Source organism: Silurus meridionalis, chromosome 15 (assembly GCF_014805685.1).
Source record: "Silurus meridionalis isolate SWU-2019-XX chromosome 15, ASM1480568v1, whole genome shotgun sequence".
NCBI lineage: Eukaryota > Metazoa > Chordata > Actinopteri > Siluriformes > Siluridae > Silurus > Silurus meridionalis.
The window spans coordinates 21619356-21633513 of record NC_060898.1 but is presented as its reverse complement, the minus strand read 5'-3'; the positions used below and the strand labels follow the sequence as shown (position 1 = coordinate 21633513).

Here is a 14158-nt window from a genome sequence, read left to right as displayed (position 1 = left end):
TTTTTATATGTAATGTATAAATTAATAATAAGTAATGAATAAAAAAGGAGAATTTATAAAAAAAAAAACTTAAATACAATTTAATGCATATTGTGAAATAATTGTAAAATGTACCTTCTCAAAAATCATTTGTAAAAAGAAAAAAAATAATCTTATTAAAGCTTTTATATTACACACATCATTCGCTTGTCCTTGTGTCTAATGAACATACTACAATTGTTTCAGTGAAAATAAAACACTAAAATGTGTCATTTTCTATAAAAAATGATCAAAGTCATCATATTCAGTCCATATCCTTTTATACCTGCAGTGGATGGTTTTTTCCAGGTTACCTTATTATTTTAATCACAGTCTGGAAAGGTCAAAAGAGAGAAAAAAAGTATAATGACTTAATTTGCTCATTTCCTTGGAGTGACCGCTCAAGTGATTTTTCACACCGGTTGAGCAGAGAGCCGGGTCAGAGTCGCGGGAAATAGAATTAATGGGGTGAATCTAAAACAAACATCCCTCCCTACACTTCACACTTTCTCACAAATGGCCCCAGGCTGGAAATCCTGGGAAATCGAATCACTCCAGTAGGATGGGTAATGTACATATATACATTCTATATGGGAAAAAAAAGTATTGGGACAACTAAATTTTCCAGCCATATGTTCTTCTCCCCCAAACTGTTAGCAAACTGTCTTTGGAGCATCAAATTTTCCCTTTAGTTGTACTAGGAGACCCAAACCTCTTCCAGCAATGCCCCTGTGCGCAAAGCCAGTATTTACATATTACCTTTACACCAACTTGAGGGATAAGGACCTTGTTAAAGGTTCCAGCAGTGGCAGCTTGGTGGTACTGGAATATGAACTTGTGACCTTCAGATTCAGAGTCTAATTCCTTAACCGCTGAGCCACCATCTTTACCGTATGGTGTACATGGTGGGGAGTGGAAGATCTCATGCTATAGAACTCTGACCTCAGCCCCACTGGAGACCTTTGGGGTGAATGTGAATGCTGATCTCCACAAGCATCTTCCCAGAAGAGTGGAAGTTTTCCCAGAAGAGTGGAAGAAGAGTAAAGGTTTACTAAATGTGGAATGGGATGTTCAAAAAGGTATACATACCAATTTATGGTCAGGGATTCAGAAACATTATTCCATATAGTGTTTATATATATACCGTATAGAAAATCATTCCCTGAGTGTCACTTTGTTTTTCCTTCTGATGTTCACTATATGCAAAAGGACTGACTGAAAAATAAACTGATCCACTGCAATAAAATAAACAAAATTTCAGTATACAGAACTCATCGTCTCGACAGTGTTAAATTTGTACTACCACACAGTCTTACTGCTATTAATCTCTTCTGCATGAGCTCATGCTCCATCTCAGTCCATATTTCACCTTCGACCTGAAATTATTGGAACATTTTACACTATTTACACTGAGGTGACTGATGCAGCATTGGTTAAGTGAAAGGATTTTGCCGGAAACCCGTTGAAACCAGGTGTAGGTATACGTTCAGTAGTTCAGCAGACAACGAATCAGTGCAGAGGTTGCTCATTCTGGTGTTCACATTATGGACAGGAAATGCTTTGATGCTGCGTTGGGAGCTCGTTACCAGCGTTTATTACGCCACAGAGACAGTCCTCCAAACATCCGGCATCACTCTCATGTCATTTGAAACAACGATTCGGTGTTCTTTAGTGGTTTATTGTGGTCACAGAGCTCTTCTTAGTGGTTCTTTGGCTTTCGAAGTCATCAAGGCTGTTGGGATAAGGCACTCTTGTCGCTTAGCTGCCGAGGAAGTAGCTAGTTTTCCCTCCTGTAGAACCTCACCAAGCCTGCAAAGGGCACTAAAGTAAGGAAAAGCATGTATTAGAACAATCTAGAGAATGTGTTGCATTAAAACATAATGAATCCAGAAATATTGGCATATATTTTTATTGCATTTAAAAATTTCTGTAAAGTTGCCTTGTGACAATATAGTTAATAGCATTACATTAAAAGCGCCGTAGAGCACAGGATAACCAGAAAATTGATAAATAAATAAAAATGCGACACATAGAATAATAGTCAACATTTTAGACAGAAGTGTGTTAAAAGTCAGTGTGAATATCAGAAAAACATTTAGTGGCATTTAATTTAGTGACTATTTTAGGTAAGCATAAATACGTCTTTACTTTACTTTACTTTACTTTACTTTACTTTACTTTACTTTACTTTACTTTACTTTACTTTACTTTAATTTATTTTACTTCCTTGGGTTCTGCCAGCATTGAACACAAACCCTCGCTAAAGTAAATGTACATACTAGTAAACACTTAAATCTGTCTTTCAGTGAGATTGTAACAGTAAAAGTGGTCGAATCATAACCAATATTGTGCAACTGCTGGATCAGCATTCATTTACACTTACGAGATCAGAAGATTGTGAGTTCAAATCCCTTTGACAGCTCAGTTGTATTGTCTTTCATGTATTTAAGCAGATGATCCAGCTGTTTTGTTTCAGCTTATTTAGAAGTTTGGAGAGGTATGTTTTTTTAGCAGCGAGTGTATAAATAATTACCTGCTTGCTGGAACCCAGATGAGAGAGAGCACTTGTGTCCATGGAGGAGAATCGAGGAGGATGAGAGTACTGAGGAGGCTCCTGCTTGGAAGAGTACACTGGGGAAGGCACCAAAAAAAAAACGTGTCATTATCACCAGCATAATCATCATCACTGGGAATTTATAACCTTCATCAGCGTATTAGTGATTCAAGCTACTTGAGTGTAGTGTACGTACTGTGTGTGTAGGCCTGCTGAGAGGAGTGTGCAGTAGTTAATGGAGTGAGGCTGGGGCTGTGTGAGAACTGCATGGGCTGCAACGCTGTCAGGCCAGACACGCTGTTAATGATGGGTACGTTCTGAGATTGAGGAGCGCTCAGGCCTGTGGAGAGAAAGATAGTGTAAGATAGTAGAAAGATAGAAAGACAGTGTGCACAGTATTATTATGTAGCGTCTGAAAACTGTGCTCTTTTAAGTTAAAATAAATCTTCTCCTGGATGGTTGTTGGTGGTTTTTGAAGATCGGACATTGTGAAGTGTTTTACGTTAATTATTGGATTATTATTTGATGAAGTGTTTACTCCTTTTACGTGTTTAAGTGTTTACTCCAACAGCTCCAACAGCTATAATCACACATTTCTTCAACTGCATATCTTCCATTAAAATGAAACAAACATCTTCTTTCAGAAAAAATCAGTGATTATACTTTTGTAAATACGAACCACACGCACAATCTGTTTATTATTAAACAGCTGACGGCTTGTGTTGAAAATTCAGGATTTATTTCATGTTCTGGAAAGCACAAACTTGACACTTGAAATAGGCAATATGTTGCAAAAAAAAAAATCATGGTTAAAATATTTTTAGATTTTTATATTGTATTCAAAAAGCATAGTGGTACAGAAACAGAACATTTCTAGGCATTTGATAGAAAGTGCTGCAAATATCAAGGTTGACACGGGGTATTTCCCAAGTGTATATCCATGCATGTATATATAAAAATGTTCGCTGGACTTTTTTACCTATTTTCCCTGCATAATACACTTCTATATTTGCACACTGTCATATGCACTGGGATGGTCTCTACTCACTACTGCATACCTGCACTTTTTACACAACAGAATATTCTTTGTATACTGTACATTAGGGATGATAAGATTCACTGCATCGGTGCATCAGCATAAAAGTTAATGATATGATACACTGATTTAAAAAAGTGTGCATCGGGTACAAGTTGGCATTTGTATCATGATTTATCGTTCTTAACATATGTGCATCAGTAAAAAAAAAAAAAATTAAAAAGATTTATTTATAAATCTTTTTACTTTACTTCGATTATTTATAACATGGGCAATAATTTGTGACCAATATATTATTAGTAGATTAAATTCTGGTAAATAAACTTTCCAAGCATCTTTTCTCAGCACTGCTGCTGCATGATTATGGCGTATCGCAACACTATGGAGACCGAGGCGTGTCCTGACAGTCACATAGACTATAGGTTAACATGGCAGAGGTAGATCTGCATCTCCATAGAGACACAAAAGGATTTTTATTTAATCCTTCTTTTTTTTTGCACTACAAAGGCGTGTTTGTGAAAGGGCCATGCGTTAGAAGTCAGAAGGCACTTCAGTAAATTGATTTGCTGCCTGTCTGAACCATAGAAATAAAAGTGAACCATCTGTACCATATTGCTTTGAATTGCATTGTGTTGAATCAAATCGAAATCGGGTCATAATTTGTATACATGCATATTAAAAATTGCTATTGTACTTCTGGTTCAAGTCCTGTTTTGCCACAATTTACATTTAGCTGGCTCTGTACTTTGCACAACAACATATGTATAGATTCTGCCATTTATAATGTCATTAAGGTTACAGAGCTACTTCCTGTTGCTCTAGTAGAGATAGTTTAGTAGATTCTCAAATGAAATGAACAACTTCATCGCACAGACACTTTCATCTTTAATCTACATTGCAAAGGAATCTGTCTATTAATAGCTCAACAAGAGCCAAAGCTTATTTAGAAATAAAAAGATGAATAAACAATAATGAACAAGAGGTGAAATGGTGTAATACTGACTCTGAGCAGCGAGGGTCATGATGAGACTCTGAGCCTGCTGGTGATGATGAGACGAATGCGACAAACTGTGGATGTTAGTCAGAGTGCTCACAGGAGGCAGGACTCCACCTGAGGCTGAAATCTGAAAACAAACACACACACACACATATATATATATAAAATGAAAAATTAAATACATATAAAGCAAGAATAATGCTTGGGTTCCCAACAAACGGTGTATGTATCTTCAAGCGCAGGGCTTATGTGCATAGTTGAGGAAGTAGGAGCTGAGCAGTGAGTCATGTTTATTACAGGGACCATACAACAGCCATAAAGCTGAGTAATGATATTATGGCATTATAGTCTCTGCCCACGCATTTTGTTCTATTCTCAGTATTACAGTTCAACCTGCGGTGCATTAAACGAGACGCATGGCATTGTCTAAGAAATAAAATTGACTGATCATATGATTGTGCTTGTCAGTCATATACATATGAAAAAACACCTGAGTTAATATATCGCGTTACAGCACGGCTCGCAAGCCTAATCATTTGCTAGACGTGGGTGTGGTTCAATAGCGGGCATAGCGTGGCTTATACATACTTTTTTTTTTTACCTCTGTAAGGGTGTCCTGACTGAGCAGGAAGACTTTTACTGCATACATACAATTTATGTAGGAAAAGTGAAGTATAAATAGTGATGTCACAGATTTAGACCAATCACAAGTGTTATTAGTCAGCTTGCAGCGTCTGAGGCTAAAAACCAGCTATTGAAACGTGTATATTTGGAGTTACTACATCATTTTATGAGGAAGGGGTGGCTCACTGGTCAAGATGTTGGATTTTTTCAGTTCAAATTTCACCACCACTAAGCGACCACTGCTGGGCCCTTGAGCAAGGACCTTAACTCTTAACTGCTCAGTTGTATGAATGAGATAATAGTCGCTCTGGATAAGGGCGTCTGCCAGATTCTGTAAATTTCAATGTAAATATTATTCCATTAACACTCTACTGTTACATCTGTTAGCTATGACTTTTTACGATTCACTGTGGACATCGAATTGAGTTTTGTTACAAAATAACTGCAAACAATATGCCATTGTTTTTGTTTTATTTTTAGGGATGGACAAAAAACGAGCTACGATAATAACAGGTTCATTTGAAAGGCCTAAACGAAGGTTTTTCTGCAGGTGAGCTCACGCTGACATTTGTGGAGTTTAAATTATATAGTACATGACTCCAAAAAAATTCCTCTCACCTATTTTTTCCTGATCAGCTAGATAAACCTGAGTGGAGACCTGAGTGTATTTTGGCGTTTGAATTATAAAACTATATTCACCATCTTGGCTTCAGGGGACAACAGGCTGTGGCAGGGGTCCAGGCCAGGCGGAGACACTTGCTGTAACATGGACTGGCTGTTTCCATGGTGAACGATCCCCGTTGAGGAAGTGACATCACTGGATCCCTGATGGCTGTATCTAAATTCTACATTAAGAGAGGTAAAGTCAGTTGCTGTACTGAGACGAAAACAAAAATAGGAGTCAACAAGAATACGGCAAAGTCTTCACACACGGACTCATGATCTGATGTACTTTACCTTTTGCTTGTGGCATGCCTTACTATCAGCTAATCAATCAGAGCCAGCACTAAACAAACACACCGCTGTGTCTGTTCCAACGTTCCACCTACTTTCAGTTTCTTTCTGTTCTTTCATATAAACGTTCTCTCATTCTCAATTTCATTTCTCGGAGAAACGTTACTTCCGTTACTCTGATCAGTTGGCCATGCAAAACATGCGATCCAAAAAACTGCTGAATGCACAGTGTAAATAAATACTGATCCCTCTGACTTACACACTTCTGACGTAACACACAATCCAACTTCAAACATTAAACAAAATTCGCCATATATCAGAGCTGTAGAGTCTGAACGCTGAGAGTTGAACTGTGTGTGTGTGTGTGTGTGTGTGTGTGTGTGTTGACTCGTATCAGCCAAGCCCTGATTCCCGAGTTAACCGAAGTCTGACCCCAAGCATGAGGCAAGACTTTTATGTGTTCCGCACTTAAAGGTGCATAAAGGTGTGGCTTTGTGTGTTAACAAAGAGAGGAATTTTTAAGAATACACACTGATACACATGCGCCATTCAGTCAGCTCTCAGGCTCGTCTTTCCTTCCCCTTTTCGCATTTTTAAGTTTACCCTGCATTAGGTCATGCATTCGGCTCGAGAATTATTTGCACCCTTGACAAGGGTAAAAACGTCTTGGTGGTTCATGGACTCAAACTGAAAAATCTTCTCCAGGTGAACTTGCTGTGTGAAGTTGACCCAGAGGGGAAGAATTAATGTCACAGTGTGTGTGTGTGTGTGTGTGTGTGTATGTATGTGTGTGTGTGTGTGTGTGTGTGTGTGTGTGTGTGTGTGTGTGTGTGCGTGTACAAAATCATACATATACCCCTAGGGTTTATACAGTGTATATATGTAGAGATATTCTTACTAAGGATGCAAATAATTCTAAAAAATCTGGAGCTGAGTAAATATTCAACCGATGTGTTGTTGAATATTACATGTCAAATACATGTGTGTTTGAGTTCAAATGCCATACGGAGGATGCCATATTCCTGGATTAAATTCCAGCTGTTTATAAGGTGTAATATAATAATAAGAATATGAAATCTCACCCTTCTTAAAACTCACTATAATATTCAACCAATGTGAAAAGATAAAATTTATTATTTAAAAAAATGTGTATTTTGTATAATTTTTATTGATATCATGGTATTATGAATGTCCTGTGTGTGCGCTCTGCTTTTACAACAAGCTGACCGTGTTGGTGAACCTTACTGGTATCTGGGCTGCTGTGGTGGTGCTGACTGTGTGTCGGGGGCAGTAAAGGGTTCAAGCTGTGAACGGGATACGTGTCCATAGCCAGCTTCTGTCGAAAAGCCTCTTCTTTGCGTCGGTTAGCGAACCAGTTATAGACACGGACTTCTGTGACCAGGTTGGAGCCGAGACCGTGAGCTTTAGAGGGGGACACACCTCTCTGTACACACTCAGCCCTGAGTAGAGAAAACAAACCATCAAATCTCAACAGCATCTTAATACCTAATTTCTATCATTTATATTAATTCAATTCTTTCTATCAAAGCTAGATCTTTCAAACTGAAAAATTACCTACCTACATATCATGCAATTACATCCTCTTGGACACTTCAAATATATTTGACATGAAACAGATTCGTACCTGTTGCATTCCTCCACCAGCGCTTCTCTCTCCTCTTTACTCGGGTTCTTTTGTCTATCGTAGGCCTTGTACAAGATCTCCTGAGACGCCGGGCCCCATTTGAAGCGGTTCCGCCTCAGTCTTTTTGAGCACGACGCACCTTCGTCGGCGACCGTCCCAGACGCAGAGCTGGTGTTCTGCCCACTGTGGTGGAATTCTGGGAAAAAAAACAGGACCTGATCCTGACTGCTTGAGTCACTGGATCCCTGAACACGGTCAAATTCTGTGAAAATAAGTAAATAAGATATCATATGGTAGAAAAAAATAAAACAGCACATTCTAGTATATACGCATTATGAATATATACACATTAATATGTATATGTACATATATTTATAAATAAATATAATAATTATATATATATATATATATATATATATATATATATATATATATATCACATATAATAATAATAATAATGACTGACTTACGCCGGTCTATCTCTCGCTGTTTCTGGACGTACCAGGCATACAGTGAGGCTCGTTTAGTCGTTTTCATGGGTGTTCCTTTGTTCAGGTGCTGCGAGAGGTGAGACTGATTTAGTCCTGTCACGTCCACCACCTCACGCTGAGGAATGTTGTGCTGCTGCATGTAGCTTTTAATAGTGCGAGCTGAACGCCACGGATCCTCACTGCCATCAAACACAGAGCACAAGATATCAGTCATAAACGATACACTACTGCTACTACTACTAATAATAATAATAATATTACATTGATTATGTGTGATAACAATTTTTATAATTCGTAGTAGAAGTATTTTCAGAGCACATTATTGCAAACACGTGTCTACATAATTATTACAAATTTGTGTGTTAATGTAAAAAAATATGATACAGTACCCATAGTCTATAAGAGGATAAAGGGTGTTTTACACAATGGCTGGTGGTTTCTGATTGTATCCTCCACACTGTTCATTATATATTTTGCATAAATAATGTTGAACAAGCTTCTTAACATTTCTTATTATTATAAGATATATATGATATTTAAGCTACAGTGATAAACTTAAGTCACAATATACCAATATACATAAATATATATATAATATATGCTATTATATAAGAGGATTTTATATATATATAGATTTATTTTGTATCATCCTGTTTTGATCTCACTTAGCAGAAGGTCATATGTTTTCTGAGCCTTTATTTTCTACCTTGTAGACACAATTTCATAGTGTGAGATTATTTGCTTTAAGTGTGAATGATCCAGGGAATAATCTTTAGTTGACCAATGCACTTCTACAATGTGCCTAATGTTGTGATGCATCATTTTGTTGTTGAGCTGCTTTATAATACAAGAGATGATTAGTTAATGCTTACAGGTGTAAAGTTTGACACTATACTGTATTAGTAATACTAAGTGATGTGACATTCAGGTGAATATGGCCATTTGTTTTTGTTTGAGTTTGCAATCTTATGCTTTCAGCATATGCTGCATTGCTGTAATAAACATATTTGCAGTAAGCAAGCATATTTGTTCACTATCATGTAAATTGGTATAAAAACTTAAAAAAATATCTGTGTAAAGTACATTTATAACACAATATTTACACAATATATGGTCACAACGTTCCACATCATCTCTAGAACTAGGAGCGTTCAATAAAATTTTTTATTAAAAATAATGCCAATGGATTATACCCCAGTATGTGTGTAAAGCTCGGCAGCAAATGCTACGGTGGCTTCTAGCTAAGCTTTTTGCAGGTAAATTCATTTTGAGACAGTGGATTTCAGACAAGCCTTCCTCATATAATGAAGAGACAGAACTCATGTCGAGTATTCCTTAATATAAATGTGTTATATCCAACACTTCAGGACATCATGATCGGTATATAAAGACGTGAGTGTCCCTTTTTGAGAACGTATTATAAAAAGAAGAATGAGACGCTCTGATTGACATCTCTGTGTTCTTCTCCCCGATTTTGACGTTTATTGACTTACGTACTTGTTGTTTATTTATTTGCATGTTAAATTAATTAATAGATTTTTTATTGTTTATTTTGTAGCTTATATTGTTTTTCGTTTAATAATACATTCATTCTTTTGGGGGGGCGTACAGTACAATAAGGGAAAGGCTAAAACTCTATAAAAACTTACTTACTGTTCATGTTGAAAAAAAACTAAAACAAAAATAAAACCTTAAATAATGGGAATGGATATAATAATCAAAAACAGACCTTTTGCAATCATTAAATTAAATTCATCTGGTTTCCTGGTTACTCAGTCCACTTTCTGGAAATCTATTTTTCTCAGATTCGCTGTTACTGAAAAACACACCTACTAATATTTCAAGTGTGTGTGTGTGTGTGTGTGTGTGTGTGTGTGTGTGGAAAGTATTGTGATGGTGACATTTATAATGGAATCTGAAATCTGGAGGGTCAGTATGGACACTTCACTTCGACTCAGACGTTTATTTGTTTAAGGAATCACGCTTCAAAGAATCCTGATTAACGTCAATAGCTTCATATAATGAATAACTAGACGTCTTTTCTCTCTAATCAGAAGGATGTTTATGTTTTTTTATAGAAACAACTGCACGTGGTGCTTCTTGGAGCCACAGACTGCAGTTACACTGACAGCCTTTTCTACAGAGTGGCTTCGAGACTTAAATCCTGCAGAAATCAAAGTGAAAACATCCCATGAGCAGAGTGTTTTTATTTTTATGCGCAGGGGCGGGTGGGCAGATGAAACTCACAGGATGAAGAAAGGCCATGGTGATACACAGGCACAGGGGCCACGTGTAGTACACTCGCTCATTTATCTTTAGTGAATGATTTGATATGGGTCACAGTGGTTTTAGGTCATTGTTTCTAGAAATAAAGATTTTTTTTTCAATAAAATAATCACAGCAATATTATGTCATCCTTACTCATGAAATTAAAATACATAAACTTTTATTAGATTACTTTTTGTATCATCAAGTCTTCTATTAAAATTAAAACATTTTTATCATTTTAAGTTATAATTTAATAATTCATCATTTAATTTTCACGATAATTCATATATTTGGAGTATAAGTGTTTTGTGACATAATTTGATGATGTAATCATATTTAAAAACAATATTATATTTCTATATACAAACTGACTGGAAGCAGTTGATGCGATGTTAAAATTGTGTATTTTTATTAAATTGATAAAAACGAAATTTTATATATATATATATATATATATATATATATATATATATATATATATATATATATATATATATATATATAAATATTATTATTATTATTATTATTGTTATTATTATTATTATTAGTTTATTTAAAATGTTTTGATCCATAACAAATTTTAATATTTTTGTTAGCTACTTTTGTAAAAATAAATAAATAAATAAATAAATAAAAATTTAAAAAAATTACAGAATAGTGATTTAGATAGAATACTGTGAACTATTATTTTTGTAAGTAAAATTGTGTGGATTTGCTTTATTTATTTATTTGTTTGTTTGTTTGTTTGTTTTATCTTCAAAAAAGCATTAAAGCATCCTAAAATAAACTTCTAATGAGTCGACCGTTGGGCTGGTAAAATGATTACAGGCATATATCCAACAGTAAAAAGCGCCTTGCAACTCGCTCACCTTTAGTTATTTAAGTTAAATTAATTAATAAATGTATGTATTATTCATAGGTAATAAATACACAAGATAAACTTGGTATATGGTTGTTAATCACTCATACACTAACATTAATTAAAATTTGTTTTAAATACTAATACTACTACTACTAACAATAATAATAATAATAGGATTCATTACAACATTTCTGAAAACTCTACACTGATCTATTTTGCTTTAGCGTGTTACTACCATTTTCTTTTATATGACACATAAACGGTAATCAAAGTCTGGACCATGATACTACAATTATATTACTCTACTACTTTATGGTTTATGTTTATTACTTGCTTCATGTAGAATACATATTCAGACGTAATTAGACTACTACCTTCCTGCTTTAATTAGATCTGCTAATCTGAGGTCACTTCAGCTGTATACCTTTCTGTCTGTCTGTAGATAGATAGATAGATAGATAGATAGATAGATAGATAGATAGATAGATAGATAGATAGATAGATAGATAATATATGCCAGATGCATGTATTAACAACAATATAACCCTTGATTATGGGCTATAATATTAAAATGTTTATTTTATTCAGTATTCATTCTAAATGTATTGTTTTCTATGTGTTCAAACAAATGTGTGTTTTTTAGGCTAATTATGGGTAACATTTTACTTTGATGAACATACATAAGGGGTTAACTGAAATAGTATTAAATTGTTATTGGACATTTGTAAACCATTTATTATTATGTGTATTTTTTATACACTTTAAACATAACGACTATGAATTGCTACACAGGTTACAATGAATTACTGCATTATTAACTGTTATCCTACCAAATAAACACTTTATTATAAAACAAGTTACGAATAATATACATTTGCATCTTATTACTCAGAATTATAAATGTTTGTTTGTTTGTTTGTTTGTTTGTTTGTTTGGGGGGGGGGTAGTTTAGTAATAACTATAATTCTAATTCAGAACAAAACATTCAAATATTAGTGATTTATTAAACTTTTCTTTACTCAAAGACGAAAATCTGATTCCCCAAAAGAAGCTTTCAGCAAATTCTTTTTAAAAGAAAAACTTTTCTTCTTAGTGTCATTATAATGGAAATGTTTTGCACTGAAAATATAAATTATTACCCTTAATTAAATAATTATAACGAGTATAATAATAGCTTGACTTCCATTACATTTTCTTTGTTCATCATTTCTTTCTATTGCTATGCTGATGGAGGAAACCAGAAAACCTGCTGAAAACTCCTACAGACACGAGGAGGACATATAAACCTCTACACTGTCAGTAAGCGGAGTTTATTAAATTATTAAGCATTAAATTAGGTAATTCATATAATATAATATTATATAATAAATTGTTAAATATTATAAATTTAATTTTACCTTATTATTATTTCCTAACTAATAACTAATTAAACATTGACTGGTGTGTAGACCTGCAGCGATACGTGATAAATAAACAAATTACGCAAAAAACCGGACATTATTTAGCACCTATATTTATTCACTTTGAAGTGTTTGGTAAGTAAATAAGAGGTAGAGGAGTTTATTTGTTGGAGTTTGTAGTGTAGTTTAGTGTTGGTAGCTGATGTGAGGTGAGCTGTAAGTGTGTTGAAGTTAATGAATGCGCGCTCACGCCAGCATGCGCTCCACGATGGCGCGCTGCTCGTTCGCCTCCTCGGTGTTCAGCGCCTGCAGTTCTCTGAGGATGGGCGGTGTGTCGAAGTCCTCCCCGGACTCTGAGCCTTCATCCCCGGACGCTTTACTCCCTCTGGCTTGCAGGGTCATGTAGACCGGTTTGGAATCCGTATCGCTGGCCCCGTTCGCACTGGCCGGGGATAAGGGTTTCTCGGTTTTGATCGCGAAGCCTGATGGACGCGGCTCTAGCTCGTGTAGCGCCTGCACGAGCTCATCCTTGGTCAGTCCCGAGTCCAACAAGGCGCTCAGTAACTCCTGCTGAAGAGACGTCAACTGCGACACCATGTCAGCAAACATGAAGCCGGTGGCGAGGAGGGTCCTCGCAGCTCTGGTGGAAATGTGGCTAGAGTTGTAGCTGGTTCCTCTGATCACACTGCTGTGGACTGTGTTATCAACTTCTCAGGAGGAACAGCACTGTAAAGTCATAACGCACCTGTCGAGGGGGCGGGGCAGCTGGTGTGGTGGGCGGGGTGGCTGGTGTGGTGGGCGGGGCTTACGCACAGACAGAGATTGAAAGTAATGTACAAATACTCGGTTAATGTACTTAAGTAGATTTTCTGTTTTCTGTATTTTACTTGACTATTTATTTTTTCGGACTTTTTTTACTTTTACTTATTGCATTTTTTAATATGACTATCTGTACTTTCTACTTCTTACATTTTTAAACCTCGTTACTTTAATTTTGATCTATTTGGTGACATCATCAATATTTTTTTCTTTTTCCTTTTTTTTATTATTTTCAGCATCTCAAACTGATCCCTGTCATTACGCATCTTTTTTAACCATCCACAAGTTTATTATTTTCTGCCTAACACGCACCACAGAAGTAGGTTAGTTTACGAAGCTAACAACGAGCGCGGCAGAAGGCAACAAGAAGTCTGGGGTTAACGTGGATGAGACAGAGGGAAACAGCTGTAAACATAACTGAGAGCAGAGACATTCCTGATCACCTCAATCATCATGATCTTTTCTCTGCTTGTGTTCTATATGGCAGATC

General features: G+C 35.8%; 1 protein-coding gene across 1 annotated transcript; it reads right to left on the bottom strand.

The window, feature by feature from the left end:
- Nucleotides 1–126: 126 nt before the first annotated feature.
- On the bottom strand, nt 127–13557 carry hnf1bb (HNF1 homeobox Bb). The gene is made up of 9 exons (XM_046867491.1): nt 13100–13557; nt 8299–8498; nt 7829–8090; nt 7429–7643; nt 5929–6074; nt 4612–4732; nt 2769–2912; nt 2552–2649; nt 127–1839 (listed from the first exon to the last, which is right to left on the bottom strand). The coding sequence occupies exons 1-9, from the start codon at nt 13456–13458 to the stop codon at nt 1819–1821; spliced, it is 1566 nt and encodes a 521-aa protein (XP_046723447.1). The 5' UTR covers nt 13459–13557; the 3' UTR covers nt 127–1818.
- Between the last annotated feature and the right edge of the window lie 601 nt (nt 13558–14158).

Bases quoted from the DNA above. Each gene is read 5' to 3' on its own strand.
- hnf1bb (XM_046867491.1), bottom strand. From the start codon at position 13,458: ATGTTTGCTGACATGGTGTCGCAGTTGACGTCTCTTCAGCAGGAGTTA. The intron at 4,733-5,928 runs GTGAATATAGTT...GTTTGTTTTCAG, and splicing joins TGTCCCCTGAAGCCAAGATG to ATTTCAGCCTCAGGTGGAGT. The intron at 1,840-2,551 runs GTAATTATTTAT...TCCTTACTTTAG, and splicing joins ATCTGGGTTCCAGCAAGCAG to TGCCCTTTGCAGGCTTGGTG.